Here is a 23048-nt window from a genome sequence, read left to right on the forward strand (position 1 = left end):
AAAAATAAAAATATATATTATGTTTGTCCAATTTTAGTTTAAATTAAAAGAGGGAGAAGTGAATATAAGTATATGGAGAAAATAATAGCAAAATTTAGGATTTGTCAAAGATAAATCTGAATTTGATTTCACGATGCATTATTCTCCTTAACGCTCCGCCATGAAGACCCATGAGGGTATAGGCAAGAGTTAACCTCCCTCCGGCCAGTCCAGGGGATTGTCACGTGATCAGGTTCCTAGGAAGCACCCCGCTCCATGCTCCTGATGTCTCCTGTACCCTGAGTCTGGTTCAACTGTTACGGTTTCATCTGGACTCCGGGTATAATTAAGACTAGGACGGACTCTGCTCCGGGAGTAGACTGGATACTACACACCAATATGCAATATAAAGACGTAAATACAAAATTAAATGAATTACATGACCAAATCTCATTCTAAAATTCACTTTGGAAAATACAAGACAATCGTAAACAATCTGGTTGCACTTGACTTTCATTGGTTTCTCTAAAAAGAAATAATTAAGTTTTCCAACAAAATGCCAGAAACATTAATTAGAAATCTAAAATGAATTTTGTTCGACAAGAATTCGTAAGAAAGGGTTAAAGTTCACTTATTCATGAGAGAAAAAAGTAATGAACACTAATTCATGAAAGAAAAAGGTGACCTTCGTACCTAACTCTTCTTACAATTATAATTTAGTAAATGTCGTATTTTGAATAAAGAAATTAATAAACTTCATAAAATTGATAAATGGGTAAAGTTCAGGGGTCCATATAATTCCTTTTTCAATCCCATTTGGGATTGACAAATTTGAAAAAAAGGGGGCAAATGTTTTTAAATGATAATTTAAAAAAAAATTTGGGGGCATTTTTTTTAAATTGGGGGCAAATGTGTCAGTGGAATATAATTTTTTTTTTTAATTAGGGGCATTTTTTACAATTGGGAGCAATTTTTTTCCGAATTTGGGGCAATTGGGGGCAAATGTGTTTGTGGAATTTGAAAATGTTTTTTTAATTGGGGGCATTTTTTTCTTACAATTGGTGGCATTATTTTTTAAAGTTGGGGGCAAAAAATTATTTTGGGATCGAGAAAATCAGCTATTTTGGGAATTATATGGACCCCTGGTAAAGTTTAGAACCTATATACATCAATCTCAGACATATTGATATCAAAAATACATTTAAACAAAAAATCAAGTCAAATATTTCTTTTGAAGAGGAGAAGGTGTAAGGGTAAAGAGGGGGCCTAGTTGAGGAGGGGGTGTAAGTGAAAGGGTAAGGGGAAGGCCTGTTGAGGAGGGGGTGTAAGGGTCAGGGGGGAAGGTCTAGAGGTGGGATAGTATAAGTATAAGATGAACCGTTCCTTATATAGAGCCAGTAAACCGGAGCACTCTTCAACTCTTCACTGCTGAAAATATTATTCATTCAAATACAATAATAAATTATTATTTATAATCTCTTATCTATCCATATTTGATATCATTTAAGCTTTTAGTTCTATCAATAATTTTATAATCATTTTGATTAGTTTTCTTTAGATTTCTATTATTATTTTAACTATTACTGTTTATATTATTGCCGTTGCCGTTGCCATTGCCATTGCCATTGCCATTGCCATTGCCATTGCCATTGCCATTGCCATTGCCATTGCCATTGCCATTGCCATTGCTACTACTATTACTATTGCCATTGCCATTGCTACAACAATTGCTATTGCTATTGCTTTTGATATTGCTGTTCATTCATTCAAATATTTATTCAACTACAAAGCATGAGCTATTACATATAATTATTGCCATTACCATTACCAATATGAGTGCTACTTTTACTACTTCCATTTCTGTTGATACTACTATTATTATCATTATCATATAGACTTTTATAAAATGAAATCAATTATTTGATATTTTTTTTGTATTAGGTCGACAACAGTTTCTCATAGTTTACTAATGTACACTATATGTTTCGGGTTGGCTCTCTTCGAGGGGAGGAAGGCCAACCACAACAATTCCTAGTCCGGGCCACATTCTCCTCATTTTCTCGTCCGAGCCACCTCGAAACCCTTGTCCTTTTCAAAATATATTTTTTATGTGTCCAATCCTTGAAGATGAGAATATTTTTTGATAATCTTGCCACGTTAGGGCATGAAGCATGGCTAGATTGAAGTGTTGCAATGATTTTATAATGTTGGAATCTTCAAATCCATGAGATTGATGTCAAACTTTATTTAGGTTCAAACATAAAACCTCTTCTACCTCCAAAATGGCAAACTTTCATGATTCAAAAATTATATCAAAGTATTAAATTTAACGTGGTCTATAAATTTCCATTTCAACCCATATAAAAAATCATTGATTTCTGATATATTTACAAATAAGGCAAATTTTAGTTGTCGCACTTCTGCCTGTCACACGATTGTAATATCCAAGGAGAAAATAAGGTTTAATTTAAATTGTTAAAATCATTTCATTTCATTTGCTACAATTTATCCGTCACAACCATATGAATTAAATCGTTAAGGATATGTGAGTGAAAATTAAGTGGTAAGAATAGAAACAGCTGTTTTGACTGAATTTGATAATAATTTGCGGTATTCTACTGAAAAAGGGCTACTGCAGACAGATGTTTATTTGTAGAACATGGTTTTAGGAGTATATACATTTTTCACAAATTCAAAATTTGTAAGAGAAAATTCAATATTTCATTTATTCCCTAACGTGAACAGATTTTCAAATATATTATTATATTCAAGGATTGGACACTTAAAAAAATATTTTTAAAAGGATTTCGAGGTGGCTCGGATGAGAAAATGAGAATGTTGCTCGGAGTAAGAATGGTTGTGGTTGGCCTTCCTCCCCTCTCCCTTCAGTTAATAAATAATAAATATAGCTAAACTGGGGTGACACAAATAATGGATTTTCTCTGATATTTTTTAACGAATCTTCAAGAATTTACGATTATAAAATTTTCTCAATAAACTACGAAAACTGCTTTGTAAATGTAGATATATTAACATTCCCTGTCTCTTTGATACGTCTTTATCATTCGTTTAGAATACAAATACAGGGTGGCCAAAACTTTTTTGAACCCATCCGTACAAAAATCCGTACATTTTCAGAAGAAATCCGTACAATCCGTACAATTTTCGAAAAACAATCCGTACAATCCGTACAATTTTTTTTTTTTTAAACCGTACAATCCGTACATTTTTTTAAACCAATCCGTACATTTTTTTAAAGATCCGTACATTTAATTTGAAAACAAATCCGTACAATCCGTACAATCCGTACAATTTTAGGGTTAAAAAAAAATCAATCCGTACAATCCGTACATTTTGGCCACCCTGCAAATACAATACAACTGTCAATATTGTTATTTTCACACATCTTTCTTTAGTTTCGTCGAGTTACACATAATCAAAGTAGTAATTTCTGTTTGCATGTCTGTTTGTTTGTCCGATCATAACCCCCTGACCGATTTGCCTCAAATTTCAGCTGTCGAATTCGGTAGAACCACTAGAATGGTCTGTGCTTGGTTTGAGAATTCCAAGTTAAGATGTTAATTTGGTTTTCAGGTGAAGCTGGATTCCCAAGCTAGTTGTAGTATAAGCTATGAAGCGATAAAAGTAAAACTTAAGAGCAAAGATAGGGTTTGTTTTTACATATAATAGTAAAATGTAAATAAACTTTATCCGATAAGTGCTATTCTCCTTGGTATACCGTCTTGATATATAATTTAGTACTCGGNAATAGATACAAGATATATACTGGATGTCTCTAGAAAACCAGGGATAGAATAGATACAAGATATACTGGGTGTATCTAGAAAACCAGGGATAGAATAGATACAAGATATACTGGGTCACAATAATTAGCTGAAGTGAGCAAAAATATCCAAAAATATATTTATAATTGTTTAGTTCGTAGACTTATGTATATAAAATTACAAGGTTTAAGTGTACATTGACATTGAAGACCCAGAAAGGGACTGTAAGCGTAATTTTAAGTGACTCCAGTCTTTATGCAAAGATGGCAATGCGCGATTTACAACGATACCCTGAAAACCGTTGACTGATCACGATTTTCGGATTTTTTTCATTTGTCCACGAAAACGCTTTTAATTGTTTTCAAACTGTTTTCAGTTTAAAAAATATAAAATGTAGTTTCTAGAATTGGCGGAAAATAAACATTTTCTTTCGAATTTTTGGAAACCGCTTTATAATTTATATATTCGTTTAAGTCAAGGAAAACAAGTAACGAATCAGCTGTGTCAAGTTCACACTGTACGCAGCATACACCGAGATTTACATGTATTCAAAATCAAGTGGGTTTCAAGATATTTAAACACAGAGCTATCTTCACTCGATGAACAGTCAATTTAAAGGGTACCGTTGTAAATCTGACATTTTCCTCTTTGCATGGAGTGCCCCTTTAAATTATGCTTATAGTCCCTTTAAACCATAGATGTTCATTAGAGAATCATTTAGATTAAACCTAAATTCCTTAACTTCCCTTCCCGTCTCTTTTAGACTATTTTCTTTATCCAATACTTTGTACTTTCACCCCCCCCCCCCCCCCCCAACATGAAGCCTCCGAACATTATTGGTTTTCCATCATGTCACACTTACTCAAGAGAAAATATGAAAGGTTTACTCAAGAGAGAATAAAAAGAATTACGTAAGAGAGAATATAAAAGGATTACTTCGACAGTGAGAACAGGGAAAATTCTAGAGATTATATAAAGGGATTACTCAAGAGAAAAAGCAAGAAGGATTACTCAAGAGAGAGTATGAAGGATTACCTAAGAGAGAGTATGAAGGATTATTCAAGAAGAGATAATATGTAGGATTACCCAAGAGAGAATATGAAGGATTACTTCAGAAGAGAGAATATGAAGGATTACTCAAGAAGAGAGAATATGAAGGATTACTCAAGAAGAGAGAATATGAAGGATTACTCAAGAAGAGAGAATATGAAGGATTACTCAAGAAGAGAGAATATCAAGGATTACTCCAAGAAGAGAGAATATGAAGGATTACTAAAGAATAGAGAATATGAAGGATTACTCGAGAAGAGAGAATATGAAGAATTACTGAAGAAGAGAGAATATGAAGGATTACTCGAGAAGAGAGAATATGAAGGATTACTGAAGAAGAGAGAATATGAAGGATTTCTGAAGAAGGGAGAATATGAAGAATTACTGAAGAAGAGAGAATAGGAAGGATTACTCGAGAAGAGAGAATATGAAGGATTACTGAACAAGAGAGAATATGAAGGATTACTGAAGAAGAGAGGATATGAAGGATTACGCAAGAAGAGAGAATATGAAGGATTACTCGAGAAGAGAGAATATGAAGGATTACTGAAGAGAGAATATGAAGAATTACTGAAGAAGAGAGAATATGAAGAATTACTTAAGAAGAGAGGATATGATGGATTACGCAAGAAGAGAGAATATGAAGGATTACCTCTCTGGGATATATCAAGCATGAATGAACAATATTTTATTTCTCTTCAAACCCTTGAGGGTTCATTAAAAGAAATATCAACAAATTCTAAAGGCAAACCATAAAAACAAATGGAACCTATTATAGAAAGGATCAACTATTATTGGTTTTATAAATCTTTTCAAACCTTTATAAAAATATGATAAAGACTCAATAGTCAATATACTGCCCAAGGATGTGAACTAACACTTTTAAAGACAAATTTTTTCTTTTCTTTTAAGAGCATACATTAAAAAGGATAGAAACAGAGACAAATAAGAAAAAGAATAATAAAGAAGATCTACAAAATTAATAAAGATAGGTACAGAGACAAATAAGAACACGAATACAAAAAAAGATCAACAAGATTGAAAAAGATAGATATAGAGACAAGTAAGAACAAGAATAATAAAAAGATCAACAAGATTGAAAATAATAAATTCAGAGACAAAAAAGAACGAGAAAACAAAAAAAGATCAACAAGATTGAAAAAGATAAATTCAGAGACAAATAAAGAACAAGAATACAAAAAAAGATCAACAAGATTGAAAAAGATAAATTCTGAGACAAATAAGAACAAGAATAATAAAAAGATCAACAAGATTGAAAAAGATAAATTCAGAGACAAATAAGAACAAGAATAATAAAAAGATCAACAAGATTTAAAATTTGGTGATGGTGATTGACCAAGCCTCTGTAAAGTAAAAAAGTAGATGTTAGTTTCACATTTATACTGATAAAATAACCATAAAAAAAAAATAAAAAAAATGTTGGTCTGTCCAATGGACAAAAGGGAAACGAACTCAGATAATGAGATGGAAAAAAGATAATTTGCAAAAAAAGAATTTTTTAAAAATGTTTTAAGACAATTATTATTTCTTGAGGTTGAAAAAGATAGTTACAGAGACAAATAAGATCAAGAATAATATAAAAGATTAACAAAATTGAAAAATATAGAAACAGAATAATAAAAAAAAAATAAAGATCTACAAGATTGAAAAAGAAAGATACAAAGACAAACAAGGTAAATAAAAAATATGTACAAGATTGAAAAAGATAGATTCAGTGACAAGAAAGAAGAAGAATACAAACAAAGATCAATAACAGAGATTATAAATACATGAGTAGTGATGCAGATAACTAATAAAGTACATCTAGCAAGGATTCACCTAATATTATCTATGAGCAATTTGTAATTTAAGATAAGTTTGTCTCTAAAAGGATTAAATGGAAAACTAAAATAAAAATAAAGTTACTTTAACCACCTTTCCCACCGATGTTGCTAGAATTGTAAAAGGCCGAAAAAGTTTTCCCTGATTTTATTTACAATGCACGTCGTCCTCGTCGGGCAAGGGTTGAAGAGTATATACAGGATATGCTTCTAAACAGTAAACTAATAGTGAAACCGAGGACTGGAGCAGAGAGAAAACAGCCTCAGGATATTTTCTTAGTTGAAGAAGGGGAGAAAACCAGGGATAGAATAGATACAAGATATATACTGGGTGTATCTAGAAAACCAGAGATAGAATAGATACAAGATATATACTGGGTGTCTATAGAAAACCAGGGATAGAATAGATACAAGATATATACTGGGTGTATCTAGAAAACCTGGGATAGAATAGATACAAGATATATACTGGATGTCTCTAGAAAACCAGGGATAGAATAGATACAAGATATACTGGGTGTATCTAGAAAACCAGGGATAGAATCAAAGAGAAAAGAATATATATTAGAGGGTAATTTAGAGAATCTCTCGGTATGAATTTTTTCAGTCCCTTTCAGCCTGAAAGGGAGTTCAAAGTGTACAAACCATGTAAATGTTCACAAATTATATGCAGTAGAGTACATTAATACATTATGTTCCATAGACTATCCATTTCAATATCGAATTTTCTAAAGCTGTTAAATAAACTTTAAAATGAATTAGGTGAATAAAAAACATTTATAGTTATAACGGAAAATCAACGTTTGTAAAGTGAAAGGCATAGAGTCTATGTGAAATGATGATTGGTCAATTATGAAACCAGCCTATTTCATAATTTGGTTTTCTTTTAATATTAATTTTAGATTTTCTATAAAATGATATTCCAGGGCCCAAAAGGTTATATAGCATAAATATGTGAAGTACACCTGCAGTATGGAAACAGTACAACAAAATGGCCGTTTTACACTTTTTTCTAATAAATTCCCCTCTAATATATATTCTATTCTCTTTGGATAGAATAGATACAAGATATACACAGGGTGTCTATAGAAAACCTGGGATAGAATAGATACACGATATATACTAGGTGTATCTAGAAAACCTGGGATAGAATAAATACAAGAAATATGCAGGGTGTCTAAAGAAAACCAAGGATAGAATAGATACAAGATATATACTAGGTGTATCTAGAAAACCTGGGATAGAATAGATACAAGATATATGCAGGGTATCTATAGNCCCGGTGTTGGGTTGTCGGTCAGTTTAATCCGGGAGCTCACAAAGACACGTCCGGTCAGCTCGGATAACTACACTACACTACGATAGAATAGATACAAGATATATACAGGGTGTCTTTAGAAAACCAGGGATAGAATAGATACAAGATATATACTGGGTGTCTATAAAAAACCTGGGATAGAATAGATACAAGATATATGCAGGGTGTCTATAGAAAACCTGGGATAGAATAGATACAAGATATATACTGGGTGTCTATAGAAAACCTGGGATAGAATAGATACAAGATATATGCAGGGTGTCTATAGAAAACCTGGGATAGAATAGATACAAGATATACGCAGGGTGTCTATAGAAAACCTGGGATAGAATAGATACAAGATATATGCATGGTGTATCTCTAAAACCAGGGATAGATCTATCATATAACTGATATTCTATTCTTTAAGTGAAAATAGATATGATAACCTGCAAGAATATATCCACAAAGTATACATACATGTTACTGATAACTTATTTATTAAAGAAAATACCCTGCAAGAATATAATAATAATAATATAAACTTTTCAAGCTGAGTAAAATTGCACTATATTCTCCATCGTACTTTAAAACAGAAACCGCTATACTAACATTACCAGAAAGTAATTGGATGATTACGAACCTAATATAGTTCTGAAGTTCAAAATAATCAAGAGAACCCCAAATGTTACCTTTTACACAAATTTGGCAAGATTTTTTATAGATACATATTGCCAATAAGAATAAAACTGAGAAGAGAGGGGGGATAAGGTTTGTTACCACTTTACTGTAACATATTATGGCAGCTCACTAACTAGTTATATAGTCAACAATGAGAATAGAACTGAGAAGACAGAGGGATAAGGTTTTTACCACTTTACTGTAACATATTATGACAGCTTACTAACTAGTTTTATAGTCAACAATGAGAATAGAACTGAGAAGAGAGGGGGATAAGGTTTGTTACCACTTTACTGTAACATATTATGACATCTTACTAACTAGTTTTATAGTCAACATTGATAATCAAATAAATTAAGTTTTTTAACATTTTGAGGAAAAGTACATCACCTGCATCCTCCATCTCAATTTGAATTTTACACAAAAATTTAGTATCAGTCTATTTCAAAGATGATAACGAAAATCATAAATTTTACAGTTCTATATTTCTACTGTTTAACAGTTCTATATTTCTACTATTTCAATAATGTTATATTTCAACTAGTTCAACAGTTCTATATTTCTACTGATTCAACAGTTCTATATTTCTACTGATTCAGTAGTTATATATTTCTAATAGTTAAATATTGCTACGTTTCTTTTATCTAAGTAATATCTATATATGTCTACTAATTTAATTGTTCAATATCTAATTTATATTATTTCTACTAATTATATCATATTACTTATAAAATGATGTATTTCTACTAATTATATCATATTATTTATAAAATGTTGTATTTCTACTAATTATATTAAATATTATTTGTATTTCTACTAATTATATTATATTATTTATAAAATGTTGTATTCCTACTAATTGTATTATATTTTTTATAAAATGTTGTATTTCTACTAATTATATTATATTATTTATAAAATGTTGTATTCCTACTTATTATATTATATTATTTATAAAATGTTGTATTCCTACTAATTGTATTATATTTTTTATAAAATGTTGTATTTCTACTAATTATATCATATTATTTATAAAATGTTGTATTCCTACCTGTGAGAACTGGGAAAGGTATTGCTGATGTCTCTGACTTGCAAACCTGTCTCCCTACAGAACAGAAAATCATGTCAAAATGCAATTTTGCTTTCCTCCAAACCATGATGCACTCCAGTTTGAATACAACTTGTTAAGGTTAATTAGATTGGTAGAGTAAGAGGAATATGGATGAAGGGAGGAAGATTTACAGAAAAATGGGACTTCCATGCTTAATTTTTTATATGAATATCCTCCTTTAATTTTACCCAACTAACCAATAAAAACTCGTGATTTTCTTTACGCGGAAATATTCCTTTAAGGAATAAAAAATGATTTTTGAAGAGAAATGAAACCCCTGACTTCCGGAATACCTGATATGTTGAATCCTGGGATAATAAACCGTCCAACTGAGAATGAATATCTCCAGCAATTAAACTATCCTAAAAATAAAAATAAATTTTAATGTAAAATCAGGAGCAAGATCAGGATCATGATCAGGATCCGGACCAGGATCATGATCCGGATCCGGATCCGGATCCGGATCAGGATCAGGATCAGGATCAGGATCAGGATCAGGATCAGGATCAGGATCAGGATCAGGATCAGGATCAGGATCAGGATCAGGATACAAATCCGGATTAAGTTCAGAATCAATACCAGAATGAGAATGAGAATGAGAATCAGATACAAATCAGGTCAAACCAGAACAGACCAAACCAAATCATGACATGACTGACATCAAAAGAAGGAAGAAGTAAAGTCAAAATCAGAATTTGATTAGAAACCAAATCTGAAAAAGTTTTCTCAACTATGGACGGAATGAAAACATGTTTTTAAATTCTTTAACCATGTTTCCAGGAAAAATAACAAGGATCCTAGATTTGAATTGTGCACTACAGAGTTCCAAAATAGAAAATAACTAGGTTCAAATAACAAAAACTTGGATTTACAAAATAAGAAATTATGTGTCATCACACTGGGAAAGTTAAATTACTAACAATGAGATATTCAACTAAGGAGAGGGGGGATGGCTTGTTTTCATTTCACTGTTTAGCTCTGGAACTAGTTTTCTTGTAAATAACATCATTGAATAAATAACATCATTGAGTAAATAACAATTGCTTAGGACCGGCCCTTCAGTCCTGCTCCGGAAAACAAAGTCTTGTTTATACTCTTGTTATTGTTTACACTAAAAATAGAGCCTAAGAACGCTAAAATTTACAATAATCTCTTATTCCTTTCATTGGTTTTACTCTCGTCGAATAGGATGCAGCTAATTCAGAATTTTTTCTTACGTTTTGGTTCCCCGCAACTGTACAGTGTACAATTATTTTGTTCTTCCTCGAATAATTTGATATTTCATTATAGGATTAATTAGGACATATAAACAAGTTCAACCTTCAGATTGGTATAGCTAACAAGTTACACGTCGTTATTAAAGTCTCATCGTTAATGGATAAGTCTGTGTGTCACATTAAACTCCCTAGAAGGGGATGATTTTCCCCTAACTAGTCTACGTGTATGCTGTACAACATGCTCTAGCTCATCACAGGCCAGTCCAGTACTTCAAATTAACCTGAGTTTATGGTGATGTATTGTATGTTTTTTTACCTGTGAGAATTCAGTCTGTGAAAGTCCAGTTTGTGATAGAGAGAGTCCAGGTTGGGATAATCCCCCCTGGGTTAGAGGACCCTGACTGTATCCTTGGCTGATATCTTGACTACCCTGAATATTTTAGTTTTTAATATTTTCCTGTTAAATCTAGATTTTATTATTGAAGAATGAAGATCTAATCCAATGTGGTTTGAACTAGGTATGGCTAGTGCACTGGAACCACATCTCTAAAATGGCCAAAAATTCCACTAATTGTTTCTAATAAATAAATTCGACCGAAAAAATGTGTTTAAACTATTTTTAGTTTGTATTTGTGTAAATACAATTATTACCAGTATAAGCAGAATGAAAATTGTTCTTATTTTCTTTAGAAAGGTTGTTAAAGGGACTGTAAAGGTAAAAATTTGCTTCCCTCTAGTTTATCTATAGAATGGCATGGCCAATTTACAACGGTATCCGTTAAAGCTTGGTATGCTAAAGAATGAATGAGATAACAATATTTCTCTTTTAGAAATGTGATTATCTTCAATAGTGGTTTTTATTAAAAAAGCGGATTTCCGCTTATAGAAACTATGGATTTAACTGTCAGAATTAATCACTCTTCAATCTAGAAAAATGACGCTATCTTAAACTTTGTGATCAGATAAAGGGATACCTTTGACAATCAGACATGCTTATATTTAGATGGAGGGTCCCTTGAAATTACAACGATAGTCCATTTAATGTTTAAAGGTTACCTGGGAGAGATATGAATCTTTTCCTTTCTTGTTCTGTCGTTTACCCGTACTACTGGTAGGAGGTGGAGCCCGTCCTTCTAGCTGCTGAGCTAACTGCTGCTGATGCTGATTATAGAACCTAGATATTAACAGATTAACACATACTACTGGTAGGGGGTGGAGCCCGTCCTTCTAGCTGCTGAGCTAACTGCTGCTGATGCTGATTATAGAACCTAGATATTAACAGATTAACACATACTACTGGTAGGAGATGGAGCCCGTCCTTCTAGCTGCTGAGGGTTGATATTTATTCAGATTATCACCGACAGTTAAAAACTAAGATCTATGTTAAAACCACAATTAGAGACTGCTTAATACATTTTTAGGACCAAACTCAGCCTGTACAAAATTTGATGTCACACCATGGAGAACTGAATCCACCTCTAGTACCAAAAATGGCAGACAAGAATTTTCAAAATCACTTAGTTTCCATGTTTTTGGGACTCTCTGTACGTAAACCCCTTTACTTACTTTACTATATGTGCAGACGTCAGTTTCAAATAAAGATTTTAAAAGGATGATTGTAAACCCAGCAACATTACACACCAAAAAGTTTGTATTGGTAACTGGAAAATAGCAAAATTGTAACCAAGGAAACACCGACTCTACGGGTGCAGTGGAGGCTTTACAAACAACAATTATAGGTTTTTAAAGTAAAAGTTTGCTAACACCTTACCATGAACAGTGAACACCCTTTGTTCAAATAAATTAAAAACTAAGAGCACAAGTTTAGATTAGTTGTAGTAAAAGAAGAACCTTTGAGTTGAATACAACAATTCACTCGATTTTAAAAATGAAAGAACAAAAGATTATTGACTTATCGAAAAAATCAGTTTCTGCCAAAATCTTAAGCTTTCTGGTTCGAGTGTATGTAATACCTTTAAAAACAAACTCAAAAGGGGAAAAAGAATTCAAAGTATTTTCATGCAGCCTCTTTGTAAGCATGATAATTTGGTGCATAATACCAATTACTAGCAAACTATTAGATATGTCAATAGTGGATCAATGGTCGATGATTTCTCAAACCAACGGGTTCCGCGACCAGGCCAGTTTTGGTTTGGATTTGTCCGGTCAAGTATTGGATCTTGCCTTCTATTTCAGTAGTCCACTATGTTTGGGATACCTATCTTGGAAATGTCAACTCATAACAGAAAGCAAACTTAAGATGCCATCTAGGATGTTTGAAATAACAATGCACTTCATTCTGAATACAGCATACATGATAATGTACTACAGTAGATTGGGAAACTCCTGGTATATCGTTGCTATACAGGTTTACAGATATTTGGTGTGGATAATTCAAAGCAGTTCGACTCTCTTTCTGGCTAACATATTCACAACTTTATTCACCTCCAAGTGTCAGAACCTTAAACACATCGGCAACTCTACTCAGTTTCTGGTGGAATACAAGATAATTATAAATGCCTATCAAGGGTTTAAAACAGGAATAGGACCGATCATTCTATTCCATTACATTTACAGCTCTCTTTACTTGATGCAATTTGCGTTTGGCCATATTTCTGATGGAACTTCAATGATGTTGTATGTCTTAATGATGGCTTACACATTAGTTTTATTGTGGAACCTTTCCTCGTGCTGCCAACAATGCTATGAAGATCTACAGAAAACTATAGAAACACTGAGGTATGATATTCAGTCAAAATAAAAAAAAATTATCCTTTACTTTTTTAGCGCAGTGGCTGAGAATACAAGTGATGATGATCTTGAAAGAAAAATAAGATGGGGTAAAACAATTAATTTTAATTTTCTATACAGACTTCATAATCTGTACAGTGTACACGCTCTTTTTTCAACAACCAAATTTGGGAAAATAGCATCATTCCTTTACTGTTAAAATTGGAGCTATTTACTTAAAGTAAGAAGACATTGTTAAAATTAAGAAGAAAATCGGGTGTTTATTAAAACCATTATGTTTAATGTCTAGCCTGGATGTCTACCGGAGCTGTAACTGAATGTTCTGCTATGGGATTGTTTACTGTAAGAAAATCAACCCTAATCACTGCCCTGAGCACTATTCTGGGTTATATCATCATCCTACTACAATTTGATCAGAACGATTAAAACTAAAATCAAATCAAATTAAATTCTTGAAAAATTCAGTGTTAATGGCATTTGAAAAAAAAATTGTGATATTATAAGAAATAACAAACAATAGAAAAATTTGAAAGGGAAATTATAAAAAGCTATTTAATATTTAAGCACAATTTGATTATAATTGAAAGCAAAAACAAAATAAGTCCCAATAATGCTAACAGAAATGGCTAAAATTAGAAACCTATATTCAATAATGTGTACCCGTCACTCTATTCAAATATATAAACATTATTCTTAACATGTTTCTCTTAATGGAAAACTTGGTGGGGCCAGAACAAGTACAGCTCAATACAGCTCATTATTTTACATTATTTAAACTTGTTGTTAAAGGAGACCCACCCTGATAAAGAACATACTAGATTAACAGTAAGACAATGGTCATGAAAAGTAGTGGTTGATAATTCATCGACTCTACCCTTGAATAATAAATGGGATAAAAACCTAGTAGGAGTTAAAAAATCATTTGCAGCAAGGCTTTTGAGTTGGTAGGAACCAGGGAGTAAGGAATGGAAGGGATATACAATTGACGCCGTTCGCCCTACCATATGATTATACATGCTTTGCAGACGGGTACTCCATTTGTATAAGAAATATTTGTCTGATGTACACTTACCGCGTTTACAATAACCTATTCTGAATATTTCTTATACAAATGGAGTACCCGTCTGCGAAGCATGTATAATCATATGGTAGGGCGAACCGCGTCAGTTGTATCTCCCTTCTATTCCTTACTCCCTGGTAGGAACTAATGTTATCCCTGTAACTAAAAACTCAAAAGGGGAATAAAAGATTAAAGTCCTTTCTTGTAGCTTCTTTAAAAAAAAATTCCCACGAGCAAAGCATTTGTATCAAGGTTTGCTCATAAAATTTCTGTAATCTTTAGTCAATAAATTCTAGATGTAATAAATGTGGGGATCTGAAAAAGGGTAACAGTGAGAGTAAAAAGGAACAGTCTTAAGTTTGGATTTTGAAGCTTGATGGGAATTGGGAGTTGTTCACTTGCAACACTTTCAACCAGTGGGAGGGCTGAGGGTGGTCCAAAATTACGAGACATGGACGATACTGCAAGTTAATCTAAAGAAATGAATGAAACTGTTATAAAGCTATATAGACTATAAATACATGTTGCCTATATTGATACATTAACGAACAAAAAACAAACACATTGAAATTTGAAATTAAAGGTGAAAACAACATTGAAACATAACTTTCATTGAGCATGTACGAAAACCTTCCTTATTCTTTTCAATTAATTCTATTTTTTCTTCTAAAAATAGAAGAATCTAGATCAAGCTAACTTATATAAAACACAATAAAGAGAACTACGACACAAGGAGGATTACTTAGTATATATACTTAGTTGAGAGCAGTTGAGGAGTCAACACCTCTCTCAAGAAAGCATGCAAAATGTTTGCTAATTATAAGAGGACTAGGGCTGAATCCCTTATAGAACTTGTAGGTTCGAGAGGAAACCTTTTAGGTTCCCGTTTGATAAATGTGAATATCAATTCCACTAGAAACATCGAGAATGGGTTTACACCCTTTGATTATTGTGGATGTCAAGTCTACTAGAAACATCGAGAATGGGTTTATACCCTTTGATTATTGTGGATGTTAAAAGTCTACTAGCAACAAAAATTGGATTAGACCCTTTGAAATGTGGATGTTAAGTCTACCTGCAACATCGATAATGGGTTTACACCCTTTGATTAGTCTGAATGTCAAGTCTATTAGAAACATCAAGAATATGCTGAAAAAGTCTGTATGCAGTTAGAATGTGTTTTAATTACGAGCTGACATGTTCTAAATATTGCTTACATTTTTATTGTTACCAAAATTTGGTACTTTTCCTGAATCAACTTTTTAAGTGCAAGGAATTTATTCCGGAAAGAAAAATATTATTAAAAGTCTGACTATAGATTTCTTTAAAATAGCAGGTTTATGAAATTGGAGATTATGAGAGTGAATAATGAATACATCTGATATCATTCATAACAAAACAAATTTAAATTATACCATTAATATATGTAATATGTAATATATGTATGTATATTAAATGTGTGTGAATAAATCTTTAATAATAATATATATAAGATGAATAGGCAAGCATGAATCCTAAGATTAGAAAATAAAGCACTAAACCTAACAACTAGAATGCATCTTACCAATCAATCAAATCATTGTGTTTGAAAAAGCCACGCCAATATAAAAGCTTGGCCCCACTGATCTCAAAACCAAATATTTTGAGAGTTACAACTAATCCTTCATTTTTCCGTTTTACCTGGGAGGTACATGGGCCATGTTCATGAATATTCCTACAGGGATTGGAAGGTTGCTAGGAGGTAGAGTAGCTTGGCGGTCAGGTCCAATATAAGTGAGAGGATCATGTCTGATATCCGTCCTTGCTCCGGGTCTAGTCTCAATTCTTCCTCTTATCCTAAATACAACACAAGTCAGGTGTATCAAATCTTTGACCTGGAGGATAACACACAACAGACTCTAATTTTCTTATCCACATATCTTTGCTACCTGATGCTATTCACTTTAGACATTTCAAACTATGAATTCTGATTCGTTTAAGTTGAAATATTATAAAGTTTTAAATATAGAAGGGTTGGAAAATTAGAACTTGAGGAAAGTTAACGGTTATTTGGATCCTTAGGTTTGGTAAGAAAATTTTAATCTTTAAAATTCAAATCTTAATAAAATTTAAATACCTGTCGTACACTCCACCAGGCGCCATTGCCTCCCTAGCGTCAAACATGGCGGTGTTCATGAAGTGGCTCCCAGGGTTCATGGCATTCACAAGCTTTCTCGGCTTAGAGAACTGCATAAGGCTCTCCTTCAGGTTGGACAAGGGACCCTCCACAAGACATCTAAATAGAATTGTTCAATAAATAAATTTATAACTTATTTACTTTTACACTGCTAAGAAACGACGACATTTCAAATAAGTACATGATAATTTAGCATTAATTATAATTACTGAAAAGATTATGGGCATAAAAAATAATAAGTTTAATCTGCGATTGACTTTAACAAAATTTCTAACCATTTCTGGAGAACAGCAATTAACTTCAAAAAAACACAAACCGAAATCTAAGAACCGCATTTTATTATAGAAACTATGGTTCTGTGCTATGCATACCTGTTCTCTTTGTAATGGTGGAGAAGATGGTTCCATAGAGGTTGCTTTGAGAGAACTTTAGGATTGCCTACAACAATCACAGCATACTTGGCCCGGGTTAGAGCTACGTTCAGACGTCTTGGATCCGCTAGGAAACCTATCCCTTGATGTTCGTTAGATCGAACACAGGAGATAATAATGATATCCTTCTCTCTACCCTGGAACGCGTCCACACTTGCAATCTCCAACTCCTGGTAGATCTTGGAGTGGAGGGAACCCTGATACTGCATATACTGGACCAGGAAACTACGTTGTCCCTCGTAAGGAGTGACCACGCCGATCTGTTCAGGTTTAATCCCGGCCTTGAGGAACTTTGTCGCGATCTTCTCGACGCTGGCCGCCTCAGTCCTGTTCAGGAATGAGGTTCCGCTTCCAGCGATCTCCTCCTGTCCTATAACACAAAATGAACTTGTAAATATGTATTTAATATCTTTATTAAATACAATTTCATCAAATACAGATATCGCCTACCCCCCAACCCCAATCCCATCCATTGATATTTACTGAAAACTTTGATTTTGTTGAACAAGCTAACTTTTGTTTAATAGAATTGAACAAACCTGTTGCAACATAAAACATCATGGGTATATCAGGTTGAGGCCAGGGAAACTCTACATTCAGCTTCCGGTCCTCACCGGATACTCCGTTCTGCAACGAACCCTCGTAGAAGAAGTTGGATGGGAACTTACTGAGCTGAGGATGCATTCTATACTGAACCTCGAGACGGAAAGGACGGATTCCAAGAACAACAAGACGCTCAAACAGGGACTGACTGCAAAAAAAAAATGTCAAGGGCTGTGTAGGAATTTTTTAAAGTAATACTTTATTAAGAGTTAAGTTATTGATCCACAAAGGTACCAATTCTATTTTTATGTGACCAAAAATGACCTCAGATATCCAGAACATTTTTTTAATACTATAAAATCTTAGGCTACCTCAGTCCTCCGTTGGCAGCCTTCTTACACATAACTACAGGACCAAGCTGACAGTGGTCACCAACCAATATGAGCTGTTTAGCCCCAAGTACAGCGGGTACCATACATTCAGGTTCAGTACTCTGCATGCTCTCATCTATCAGTATAGAAGAGAACTTCATCCTGGCCAGTCTGGGATCTCCGGCTCCAATACATGTACAACAGATTACATCGGCTAGATCGAGCAGATCCTTCTCACTCTGCTTTCGGAGAATCCTGTATCTCTTCTCATCGTTACTTGACAGTTCTCCAGTCTCATCCTTGAGTAGTTGGAGCTTCTGTAGTTCTCCTGTTCCCTCCAGGTTTTTAATCTGATTGTGTAGTGCTAGATGAGCTACAGGAGAGTCTAATGCTTCTCTAGACTTGGCACATACTCGTACAACCTAGTTAAATCGAATTAAATATATTTCGAAGAGTTTCGGGAAAATAAACTAAATTCTTACCTTTAAACCGGTTTTGTGGATCTTCTCTGTAAGCTGATCTACAGCTGTATTAGATGGCGCACAGACTAGAACTGGCCCTCCGTGTAGTTTAACCAGCTGGTAGATAATAGTAGCAGAAGTAACCGTCTTTCCAGTTCCTGGAGGTCCCTGGATCAAGGACAGGGGACGCTGCAAGGCATGCTTTACAGCGTACACCTAAAAGTATCAAGTTTATAGAACATATACTATAAAGATCAGAATGTTTTGGAAAGACGTTTAATAAATGAGTTCTAAAATGGCATCGTTCAGATATAGAAGGTTTGGAGCAAAGAAATGTTAATTAAATGAGTTCTAACCTGAGATCTGTTTAGATCAGGAAGGTTCGGAGCAAAGAAATGTTAATTAAATGAGTTCTAACCTGGGATCTGTTTAGATAAAGAAGGTTCGGAGCTGAGAAATGTTAACTAAATGAGTTCTAACCTGGGATCTGTTTAGATCAGGAAGGTTTGGAGCAAAGAAATGTTAATTAAATGAGTTCTAGCCTGAGATCTGTTTAGATCAGGAAGGTTCGGAGCAAAGAAATGTTAATTAAATGAGTTCTAACCTGGGATCTGTTTAGATCAGGCAGGTTTGGAGCAAAGAAATGTTAATTAAATGAGTTCTAACCTGGGATCTGTTTAGATAAAGAAGGTTCGGAGCAAAGAAATGTTAATTAAATGAGTTCTATCCTGGGATCTGTTTAGATAAAGAAGGTTCGGAGCTGAGAAATGTTAATTAAATGAGTTCTAACCTGGGATCTGTTTAGATCAGGAAGGTTCAGAGCTGAGAAATGTTGAATAAATGAGTTCTAACCTGGGATCTGTTAAGATCAGGAAGGTTCGGAGCTGAGAAATGATATGTAAATGAGTTCTAACCTGGGATCTGTTTAGATCAGGAAGGTTCGGAGCTGAGAAATGTTTAGGGAGATGAGTTCTAAACAAAACATCATCTACGTCATGTCCCAAAAGCCTGTGATAGATATACGCGGATACACTAGTGTCGTCTACGGCGAACTTCCGTAGAGCCGCCTGCATCCGGTCGAAGCTGGTGGACTTCCAGACATAGTCGATGACGAAGTTCGACGTGCAGGTGGTGGGAGCTCCTTGGTTGCTCTTCAGCTCTATTCCAATATCTTCTCCAAAATTGTCCGCAACCTTAATCACGTGACCTACTCCGGACCAGGACTTCTGAAGGTCTCCCAAATACCTAGGCAAAACAAATTGTGTACACTGGGTCAAGAAGTATGCTAAAAGAATATTGTATCCAGACTACTCAGACTGCTTATCTCATTTCACAGGGTGGGCTACGAAGGCCTAAATAGACCCGGCACGACATGCTACGTTTTTACGATAGGTTATTAGAGTGCCATCTCACGGCCACTTGTTCAACATAATACCCATTCGGGGGTTAAGTTTTACAACTTTAAAAAAAATACTCCAATTTTAGACATGAAACATTACATTTATAAATTCATTCTTTTTTTTTTGTTGAAGATTTTGTGTTTCGTATCCAAAGGATCCTTAAATATCCCTAAATAAAGATGTTTGCTGATTGGTCGTGTACAGTACTTGTACCCAATAGAACATGCTGTGGAAAATATCGCATATTTTAGCTGATAATCGATCTCTGTAACTCTCTTATCTCTGATTGTATCTAGTGCACCAACCATAAAAAAATAGGAAACTAAAACTGAATCGTAATCCCAAAAAATCTGAAAGAAAGAGGTAAAAATTACGAAAGATACTACTAATTACACCCATTCTATCCGTAGATTAAAAATTAGTTAAATGCCACGCTTAAGGTAATTTTTTATCCATCTAATAACAGATCTGAACCTCCCCCTTACCCCATTCCAAAGTTCAATATTAATGTACAATTCAAAGCTTATACCTGAGTCTCAGTTCATCACCCTGCATCAGGCGTAGGTCGCTGTCATTCTTGGCCATTGTGAAGTACGCCGTTATCTTCTTGTTGAGGCCGACGTCCCACCTGACCTCGATATTGTCCTGGGTCTGGCTCTCCTTCAGCCTCTTGTCGTAGTCGGCCTCTAGTTTGACGAGGGGACCGAATATATTCTGGTATTGGTATCCATCCTGAACATTAAAAACAAACAGATTAGAAATACATTTACTTGGCTGGATACTTTTGTAAAGCTTAAAAAAAGCTAGAAATCATTGCTCCCGAAAAAAATATTTTTACCCAGAGCTGGGAACTTTAGAATGGATAACCTTTAATCCTAACTACTAAATCCGAATATCCACTGTGGAAACTTTTAATTTTATTCCTTAATCCACTCTTTTTCTCTTTCTTTGGATATCCTTACATTATTTTCTCCAATGAGAGTGCAGGAATTTAGTTCGTAAATTGTATTGACCAATGACAGCCTTGAAAATAAAGTCTATCCCATGAGAGAAATCCGCAATTTCTAACAAATCAAGAATTTGTGATCGGCCATTCTGTAAATTAATCTGTGAAGAAAAATATTTAAAAATATGTTTGAGATACTTTTGTATCCAATTTTAATTAATGTATTAATAAATAAATGGGTGAGAAATTAAGTGAAGGGCCTTTCAGTCAGGAAAACGAACCAATCTGGCCTTGTTAGAATCCAATTTGTTGATCTTAATATTTAATCTCAAGACTAACATAATCTAGAAATTATGTTAGTCTCGAGATTAGCAAAAAGAGAGGATTAAGCATTAATATCCAGCATTCTAAAGTTCCCAGCTCAGAATGTTAAAACTGCTTGAGCTTGGCGCAAAATTAAAAATGAATTTAAAGAATTCCATCAGATTGTATTTACTATTTAGATTAAAGGAAAAATATTATGTTTTGGGGTGGTTGAGAATCATTTCGAGAGATAAAAGATCTTCCATTTTATTTTGAGTAGTTGGATTGGATGTTTTTTTTTTGTGTGGAATTATATTATATGGTGTATAATGTTTACCTGATATCTGAGGAGAACCTGCTGAGGGTCTTCATCTACTCCAGGCTTCTCTAGATCCTGAACATCACCAGTTTTATATGACTTCATCATTTAATTAACAACCAAATCAAAATCAATCCAAATTGAATTAAACTTGAATCAAACTTTATCCAAATTAATCAAACTTCTGAATTCCAATTCAACCCAAATTGGAACAAAATGGGAACAGAATTTTATCATAGTTGGAAAAAATTAAACAAAAATGTAACAAAATTGAAACAAAATTGAAAAAAAATTGAAACAAAATTGAATTTAAATAGAATCCAAATTGAAAGAAAAGTTAATTCAAAGTTGAATAAAAGTTGAATCAAAATTAAATTAAAATTGAATCAAAATTGAATCAAATTGAATCAAATTGAATCAAAATTTATTCAAAATTGAATCGCACTGAAAAATAAATTTCATATAATAAAATAAAATTCAATTAAACTTTATAACTTTTGAATAAAAATTGACAGAAAAAAGTTGAATTAAAGTTGAATCAAAGTTGAATCAAAGTTGATTCAAAGTTGAATCAACTTTGAATCAAAGTTGAATCAAAATTGATTCAAAGTTGAATCAAAGTTGAATTAAAGTTGAATCAAAGTTGAATCAAAGTTGAATCAAAGTTGAATTAAAGTTGAATCAAAGTTGAATCAAAGTTGATTCAAAGTTGAATCAAAGTTGAATCAAAGTTGAATCAAAATTGATTCAAAGTTGAATCAAAGTTGAATCAAAGTTGAATCAAAGTTGAATCAAAGTTGAATCAAAATTTAATCAAAATTCAATCAAGATTTAATCATAATTTAATCACTTTAATCGATATATTTAATCATATTAAAAAATGTCATGAAAATCAAATCAAATTAAATAAAAGTTGAATCAAAGTTGAATCAAAGTTGAATCAAAATTAAATCAAAATTGAATCAGAATTGAAGTAAACTTATTCAAACTTTTTAATCAAAATTAAATCAAATTGAAACCAATGAGACCAGATCAAATAAGAACCTGGAACTCTGCATCAATATTCTCCTTCCATAAATCTTCTAATTTGTTTATCTGCGCGCCGGTGATCTGACGAGCACGGAGCTGTTCTCCGTCGCTGGGAACCTTGACCAGCCAGTTCAACAGCTGCCGGTCAGAGATCAGAGGTCGCCACTGTTCCTGATCCCAGTTCATATCCTAGAGAACAACAGTCATTAACATTGGTGGGTGGAGTGAATTCCTGCGTAATTGGGGCCTGACATTATAATATATAGATAGATAGATAGATCGATAGATCGACAAATT

At 33.4% G+C, this 23048-nt stretch overlaps 3 protein-coding genes across 14 annotated transcripts in view; 1 reads left to right on the plus strand and 2 right to left on the minus strand.

Moving 5' to 3' along the window:
- Positions 1 to 11801, minus strand: part of LOC111694868 (1-phosphatidylinositol 4,5-bisphosphate phosphodiesterase gamma-1) — a 34003-nt gene extending 22202 nt beyond the window's left edge. For all 12 annotated transcript variants that reach the window (XR_002763742.1, XR_002763740.1, XR_002763739.1 and 9 more), the window contains exon 1: positions 11781 to 11801. The gene's annotated coding sequence lies outside the window, so the exon portion shown is untranslated. The remainder of the gene's footprint in view (positions 1 to 11780) is intronic.
- The window catches only part of LOC111694883 (regulator of nonsense transcripts 1 homolog), a 25480-nt gene continuing 2432 nt past the window's right edge, over positions 1 to 23048 (minus strand). The window contains 17 exon segments of the mRNA XM_023463936.1: positions 1 to 293; positions 1363 to 1407; positions 9685 to 9738; positions 10038 to 10106; positions 11278 to 11391; positions 12018 to 12152; positions 12154 to 12229; positions 16453 to 16608; positions 16889 to 17047; positions 17320 to 17749; positions 17919 to 18130; positions 18294 to 18715; positions 18776 to 18970; positions 19669 to 19999; positions 20684 to 20886; positions 21741 to 21797; positions 22767 to 22940. Coding sequence (XP_023319704.1) covers positions 1402 to 1407; positions 9685 to 9738; positions 10038 to 10106; positions 11278 to 11391; positions 12018 to 12152; positions 12154 to 12229; positions 16453 to 16608; positions 16889 to 17047; positions 17320 to 17749; positions 17919 to 18130; positions 18294 to 18715; positions 18776 to 18970; positions 19669 to 19999; positions 20684 to 20886; positions 21741 to 21797; positions 22767 to 22940 — 2793 coding nt within the window. The 3' untranslated portion in view covers positions 1 to 293; positions 1363 to 1401.
- On the plus strand, positions 12236 to 14208 carry LOC111694871 (uncharacterized). The gene is made up of 3 exons (XM_023463916.1): positions 12236 to 13700; positions 13749 to 13801; positions 14002 to 14208. Exons 1-3 carry the CDS (start codon positions 12850 to 12852, stop codon positions 14136 to 14138), a joined length of 1041 nt encoding a protein of 346 aa, XP_023319684.1. The 5' UTR covers positions 12236 to 12849; the 3' UTR covers positions 14139 to 14208.

The sequence above is a fragment of the Eurytemora carolleeae genome, unplaced genomic scaffold (genome assembly GCF_000591075.1).
Source record: "Eurytemora carolleeae unplaced genomic scaffold, Eaff_2.0 scaffold91, whole genome shotgun sequence".
NCBI classification, from domain to species: domain Eukaryota; kingdom Metazoa; phylum Arthropoda; class Copepoda; order Calanoida; family Temoridae; genus Eurytemora; species Eurytemora carolleeae.